Source organism: Eurytemora carolleeae, unplaced genomic scaffold (assembly GCF_000591075.1).
Source record: "Eurytemora carolleeae unplaced genomic scaffold, Eaff_2.0 scaffold149, whole genome shotgun sequence".
NCBI classification, from domain to species: domain Eukaryota; kingdom Metazoa; phylum Arthropoda; class Copepoda; order Calanoida; family Temoridae; genus Eurytemora; species Eurytemora carolleeae.
In genome coordinates, this window is record NW_019396075.1 from 347,501 (window position 1) to 355,492 (window position 7,992).

General features: G+C 31.1%; 1 protein-coding gene across 1 annotated transcript in view; it reads left to right on the plus strand.

Moving 5' to 3' along the window:
* The window catches only part of LOC111714123 (myb-like protein X), a gene marked incomplete in the record, with an annotated part of 15,295 nt that extends 8,119 nt beyond the window's left edge, over positions 1–7,176 (plus strand). The window contains 4 exon segments of the mRNA XM_023489172.1: positions 202–282; positions 2,373–2,645; positions 3,173–3,235; positions 7,073–7,176. Coding sequence (XP_023344940.1) covers positions 202–282; positions 2,373–2,645; positions 3,173–3,235; positions 7,073–7,110 — 455 coding nt within the window.
* Positions 7,177–7,992: the final 816 nt, after the last annotated feature.

Consider the following 7,992-nt stretch of genomic DNA (forward strand, 5'->3'; position numbering starts at 1 on the left):
AAATGTCAATTCTATTTGCATCCCACACTCTATTCAATCTATTCATTAACATTTGAAGAATTGTGCTTCTAAACTGAATTTGGTTCTGGTGCTCCAACACATTTTTAGAGATGAAAATTTGACATTTCTTTGAGTGAATAATGTTTTAAATTCATATATTATTTATTTTTGAACCTTATTAGATTATTATTATTATTACAGAAGAGGATAAAAATAATCTGCCTAAACCCACTAATGAGAAGAAGTTCTATGCTCCGGACTCTAGCTCTGATGAGGAACTTGGTAAAATAAAATTCTAAAATATAAAACAGAAGTTTGGTTTGGACTTTTTTAAAATGAAAGTTAACATTTTAATGACTTGTAATGAAAGGTTTAAGTTTTAGAATTGAAGATTTAAAAGTAACATTTTGTCTAATTTATTTTGGTCTAATAACTTTTTATCTATAGAACTTTTGGTCTAAGTAACGCATGGTCTAAAGTAACATTAGATTTAAAATAACTCTAAAGTAACTATGTTTAAAGTAACTTTTAGTCTAAAGTAACATTTTGTCTAAAGTAACATTTCGTCTTAAGTAACTTATGTTCTAAGTAACGCATAGTCTAAAGTAACATTTGATTTAAAGTAACTCTAAAGTAGCTATGTCTAAAGTAACTTTTGGTCTAAAGTAACATTTAGTCTAAAGTAACATTTTGTCTAAAGTAACGTTATGTTTAAAGTAACGTTTGGTCTAGAGTAGCATTTGGTTTAAAGACTATTTTCTGTCAGTATTTCCTGTAAGTTTTTCATCCTCATGGTTGGGAGTGAGACTCTATGCGCCTCTACTTTTTAAAAAAGATTGATTTCTTAGAACCAATTGATAGTCGAAAAATGGTATAACGCCTTATTTTCAAACACCTTACATGGACAAACCTGATATTTCAAACTATGAATTATGTTAGAATTATTTAACATTAAAGAGGCCGTATGGCGCTCGGCTTTGCCCATTGGAGCCGCAGCGCTCTGCTTGTCTTAAGCCAAGATAGGGTGAGAGACAGCATATTATTTAAATTTTAAAAGGCCGCAGCGCTCGGCCCCCTAGCCGCAGCGCTCGGCGTAGAAATTGGCTTATTTAGTCTAACCCAAAATAGGGTGAGAGACAGCATTTAAGAGGCCGCAGAGCTCAGCCCAAAAGTTGTCTTAACCTAATCCAGAGTAATGTAAGAGGCAGCATATTAATTAACATTTAAGAAGCCGCAGCGCTCGGCCCCAAAGCCCATCCTAGCAGCAGCGCTCGGCCCAGAAATTGTCTTTACCTAACCTAACCCGAAATAAGCTGACAGACAGCATATTAATTAACAATTAAGAGACTGCAGCGATTGGCCCCCTAGCTGCACCGCTCGGACCAGAAATTATCTTTACCTAACCTTAGGTCTAAGTTTGAAATATTAATGGTTTACACCATAAGCTTGCTGATATAAGAACTCATTTCCTTTTAAGATTAATTTTGACAAATGTTACTTTAGACCAAAAATAAGGGCGTATATAGGGGGGGGGGGCAATGCCTCACCTAGACCTGTGAAAAGGGAACTCATAGCTAACACACTTTTCTAATCTGAAACTAAAGAGTGAAGAACATTAAAAATCAGTTTGCTGTTTTTTTTTATCTGTTATACATTTGAAATTAAAAGTTTAGGAAAGATTTTGGTGACCAGGAAAGCTGCGATGGTTTAGGAAAAATTTGTTGATATTTTTCTTTATAAATTTAAAAAAGATTTTAAATGATGGAATGGATTAAAACTGTGATTTGAAGAATAAGATTTAGTAGTTATCGATATATCTTATTCTTANCCCGACATATTTATGGTGTGAAGAATTAGTTGTTCTTCTATGGTTTCTTTTCACCTCAAGGACAAGAGGTTATTTATAGTATCCTGGCTTTAGTTCAAGTTATCCAATTGAATAGGCTAGACTGTAATAAGTCTATGATTAGACTCAAGAAAAACACTTTGTTTCTCTCTAGTTCATTACAGACCGTTATGATTATTACTATTATAACTTGAAATATTTTTACAAGCGGGGCAGCCTTTAAAAGGTCGGACGGAACCAATTAAAATTTTATTTTTAAATGATTGAACTTCAGATTTTGGTTCAGATTTGGGCTAATTAACAAACAAACCATGGCTATTTTAAATACAGATTGTTTAAGTTGGAACTTGGAAAAGTCTAACAATCTGATTTAATTTTCTTTAAAATAAAGAAAAAAATCTTATTTCAAGTTTTTGTATGTTTGCACTTGTTCCTTTTTCTTTGGTATATTATGATGGTGATGTTCTAAAAAGATTGACTTGGACGATTTAACTTGAATGCGTACATTAATTTTTGCGTAATTTAGAAGAAGAATACGCAAAGCGTAGCGTTGATCTTGACGCAAGTGAATCAGAGGAAGAAGAAGACGACAATTACAAAATCCAGCCGCAAAACAACGCCAAAGCAGTAACTCTTGCACCCACTTCTACAAGGGAGATCTCAGAAGAAATGGCCTCAAAATCTGTCCAAAGCATCGGAGGCATTGAGGATGACGCACAGGTCAAGCCTCCAACAGGTTCGGAGGCTGAAAAGCCGAACTCTGATTCAAACAAAAAACCGGAGGCGGAAGATTTTTCAGGTATTTCTTTTTAACAAATCAGATCTTTCAAACATGAAATGTTTTCAAAAGGTTTTCGTCCCCAATTACATAAAAATAGTGGAAAAGGATGAGTCTTTGTCACAAACTATGATTTTCTAATCTCTATATCTTTGTAATCCAATGCCGTAGACCTTAGATATTTCAAACTATGAATTCTGCTAGATGAAAAAATTTAAGTTTGAAATATCAAAGGTTTACACCATCAGGTGGAACAAAATATAGGTATTAGAAAATCAGAGTTTGATACAAAGATTCAATGCCTTTTATCTGTATTTGGGTTCTGGATATGCTATAGATAATACATATATGTGTATTGCAGATTTCAAAGATATATGGAATACGAAAATTACGATATGGACGATGTGGACTTTAAAAAAGCAATTTTTTATCCATCATAATTTTCAACGTGTTAAAGGCAATTCAAAGAGAATGTCAGATTTTTCTTAAATACAAAAATTTAGCGCACAAATGTTTCATTTAACTGTATGAAAATGGTTGATATTAAGATCTGGACCTCAAGGACCCCCAGTTGGAGTTGGCCGCCACTAAAATACAGTCAGTCTTTAAAGGTATTTTATCTTTACAACTAACGTAAAACTAACTGAGTTGGAATATTTTCATAATTTGATCTCACATTAAAATTCCTTTTACACTCTAAAAAATGTCAATTCTATTTGCATCCCACACTCTATTCAATCTATTCATTAACATTTGAAGAATTGTGCTTCTAAACTGAATTTGGTTCTGGTGCTCCAACACATTTTTAGAGATGAAAATTTGACATTTCTTTGAGTGAATAATGTTTTAAATTCATATATTATTTATTTTTGAACCTTATTAGATTAAAAATACGAAAATAAAACAAAATAAATATTAATAAACTATAAATTATATTTTATAACTAATAATATTTCATACAATTAAACCCTAAATGAGCCAAACATCGAAAGACTTGGCAATTTTTTAATAATATTTTTTACTATTTTACATAAATCTCAGTATTTGCGAAAATAAATAAATAGCCATGAATATGCGGGAACAGTTTTAAAGAGCTTCATATACCCAAGTAACAATTTTGCGGAAAATCCGCGGAAATTCCCAGGAATCTTTCACAGGAAAATCCGGTGAAAATGTCGACAGCTTTTCCCAGGAATTTCTCGTAACTCATTCCGAGGAACCAGGTCCGAGGAATTTCTTGTAACCCATTCCGAGGAAATTCTCGTAACTCTATCAAAGGAATTTCTTGTAACCAATTCCAGGAAATTTCTTGTTTTCCAATTCTTCAGAAAAACCAGAGAAAATTTGTGGAAATTCTTGGGAATTTCTATCGAAAAGGTCTTCAGAACCAATTCCTGGGAATTTCCTGGGAACTATTCCCAAGATTTTCTCAAGAGTTCCTCAGGAATATCTTGAAATATTCACTTACAAAAGTAGTGAATAACTTAACAACTATATAGCCCCTCCAACTTTTTAGAAGTATAACCATCTTCTTAAGTCAGAATGTTATAGTCGTTTTTGATCTTACTGAAGTTGTCATGTATTTTGTTTATTCAGACAACTGAATTGTCAAGAAAAAAAAAACATGTTTTAAAATTTTTAAATATTTTTTTAAAAGATGGTTCTAAAGTAAATTATCATTTTTTATCAATAAGGATGCAAAGAAAAAAAGATTTAGTTTGGGCAGTGCATAAAAGAAGAGAACCTAAGAGACACCTATTGGTGAAAAACGGAACTTGAAAATTCTGTGAATTCTCTGAGAATTTCTCAGGAATTTCCGGAGAAATATTCCTGAGAAATTCTTAGGAATTTCTTGAGAAAAATTCCTGAGAAATTCTCAGGAATTTCTCGAAACTTATTCTTTTATCTAATTCCCCTAAAAATCCGTAAACTTGGTGACCAAGTTCTAAGATTTTCTCAAGAATTTCCTGAGAAGCATTCCGGTGAATTTCTCAGGAATTTCTTGGTGTGAAATACCGGAGAAATTCCCAGGAATTTCTCGAAACTAATTCTTTTATTAAATTCCCCTTAAAATCCGTAAATATGGCGACCAAGTCCTAAGAATTTCTCAAGAATTTCCGGAGAAGTAGTCAGGAGAATTTCTCAGGAATATCTTGGGGTAAAATTCCGGAGAAATTCCCTGGAATTTCTCGAAACTAATTCTCTTAATAAATTCCCCTAAAAATCCGTAAACATGGTGACCAAGTCCTAAGAATTTCTCAGGAATTTCCGGAGAACATTTCTGGAGAAATTCTGAGGAACTTTGTGGGGAAAAATTCCGGAGTATTTCTCAGGAATTTCTCGAAGTTGAGTCTCAAAACTGTGATCCCACAAAAATCTCTCATCTTGGGGACCAATTCTTGGGAATTTCTCGAGAATTTCCGAGGAATCAGTTACAGGAAATGATTCTCGAGAAATTCCTCGGAAATTCCTTAAAGAAAGTCACTACGGTTGGAGAATCTGGGGAAATTCCTCACTTTTGTTACTTGGGTAATATTTAATCAAAAAACTAAATGTCTGCAACTTTCCATTATTAGAAAGTGAAGAATACGACATTTGATGAATTCTTTCGATGTATGGCTTAATTAGGGTTTAACTGTACGTTATCACATCTTGCTTTTTATTTGTTTTTTTTTATTTGTGTTTAATGAGAGTATAACGAGTAAAATATTTGATCATTTCAGCGCTTTCTTACTTAATATTGCTTTTTTATGCTGCTTTTTTTTGTTCCGAGTTTTTGTTAATAAAATCTGACAGATGAACTTAACACTTGCCACAGATTGTAATTTTCAATTTTTTCAACTATGAATTACTTTAGATCATATACAGGGTGTCCCACGAAACATGATAGTTGGTGAATAGTTTAGAAAGTCATCTTCCATAATTTGCTAAGTTGTTTGATACCAAAGACATTAATAAAAATATTATATGAGAGTTATGTTAAAGTAAAATTGATAAGAATTTGTTTACGAAATAAACTGCAAAAAGCCTTTGATATCTGATACAATATATGGAAGACGACATTTTTAAAAATTTATCTACTTTCATGTTTCGTTGGACACCCTGTAGTCTAAGCTTAAAATATCAAAGCTGGGTATACTCCATCATAAAAATAAATTGAAGGGATTAGAAAACTAGAGTTTTTGGCAATTTTTAAGTTCCTCTTTTAACCATTTTTTTTACCTTTTTTTTTACTGTTACAATTTTGAATTTTAGGTCGATTTGGACGTAAGCAATAAGTCCCCGATAAACTTACTATGAATATAGTGAGTTCCATATATTGTATTAATGTAGTAATAGAAACTTACTATGGATATAGTGAGTTCCATATATTGTGTTAATGTAGTAATAGAAACTTACTATAAATATAGTGAGTTCCATATATTGTGTTGATGTAGTAATAGAAACGTTAACAAGCAAAAACGAATCTTTTTTTGAAGTAATTTTAACCTTTTTGGATGTCCTTGACACCATTTTGAGATTTAAAATTTAACAAATAATTATTTGATTCTGTTTTGCAAATTACTTAATAGTTTCACATTAGATGTTGTCATTATTTAGATAGTTACAAATGCACATTTTAAAACTAAACTAAAAAACGTATGGACAAAATTTATGTTCGTAACTATGAATTAAAACTAAAAGGTTCCATTTTAGAAAGGTTAATATTATTGAACTTAAATATGGAAATTTTCAATATAAAAATTCATACATCAAATTAAATTTTTTTAAGGAATATATGCACAAATTAGACCCTAGTGTAGTTTTATTAAGGACATTATCTCTTTTATAAATTTTTATATTTTTATTCATCTTTAAAGCCTCGTGTCATTATGGACTTTTGATATTTCAAATTCTGGTAGTCTATAACCAAGTAACCAAAGTTTGAAATGTCAAAGGTCTACGGGTGACAAACATTAACGGCTTCGAAATTTAGTGTTTGAGGGGAGAATTCAGCTCCTTATATTTTGTAGAGGATAACATTTTATCCCAATTCTTCTCGTTAATATTTTTACAAGCTAACCTTGTTAAATATGGATTTAAGTATTTTAAGAACCAGAACCAGAAAACTTTGGTATAGGAAGACGACTTTAAGACTCAAGAATCAGGATTTCGGTTTTAAAATATTGCTATTAATGTCGTCCTCGTCTCCCATAGTTTCCTGGTTATCACTTTTTAAAGCAAAATATTTTTTTTTCAAGTAATCCTCTAATTGTACGTCTTGTTAAAAGTACAGCTCAATTTTTAGCTAGTAAGAAATGGTAAGTTTGAAATGGTACCGTACCGTACCGTACAACTTTACAAATATTCACTTGAAATTACGTTTACGGGCCCTTTAATACGAAATTTGTTCGTTGATATTAATTTATGTTGTTTTGGAAGATTTCTAATTTGAATATTATTTTCAGGATTCCAGGCTCGTAAGAAGAACAATCTTCGTATTTAAATCATTCCAAAATCTCGAGTTCTAATTTATCAACTGAAAGTTAATAAAAATAAATTTCAAATTATTTTTGAGTTTAATATTTTCTAGAGCAAAGATAGTTAACGCGACTTTAAGATCGTTTTCACAAAGAGTTAGTTTTAATTATAAGTCACTTTTTTGAAAAGCGATTTGATCGTTTCGTTGACGACGAAAAATAAAACTTTAAATGTAACGATCGTTTTTTAAATAAAAAAATGTAACATGTTTTGAAACCGTTGTTATATTCAAGATCTTAAAAAGTGAAGCGTAGTGTCTAGAAGAGACCTTACAGTTATGTTGAGGTTTGTTAATCGTTTTTTTTTTACTTGCTTTTGAAAAAAGTTAAAACGATCTATCCTTAGTTATGTTAACGAAATAACACAGTAAACCTAATTCATGGACCATATGTATATGTATCCCGCAATTAACCCGTCGATTTTACCGAGAAACTAACTTTTTGCTATTTAAATATGCCCTAGAAATCTGCCAAAATCCTTGATCAGCATAATATTTAATATTTTTAATTGACAACAGTTAATAAAATTTAATGTTATCACGCATTTGCTTTCGATGTAATTTCTCCTAGGTTAACAAGAAAAAAGGTTGGGATTGGATATTTTGCATGATGTTCTCTTAAAAACATTAGCTATCAAAAATGTATTTTTATTTTTTAATCGTTGCAGAAGAACAGGATGAAAAGCGGACATGCATTAATGTTAATTTGGAATAAAAACTTTTTAGCCACCAATATTTTCTGAAATTACATGGTTCTACGCAATCATGAGGTATCAAAAAACAAATTTTTTATAGAGATATTTTAAAAAATTCATTCAAATTTTTATTATTACCAAAAAAGGTTAGATC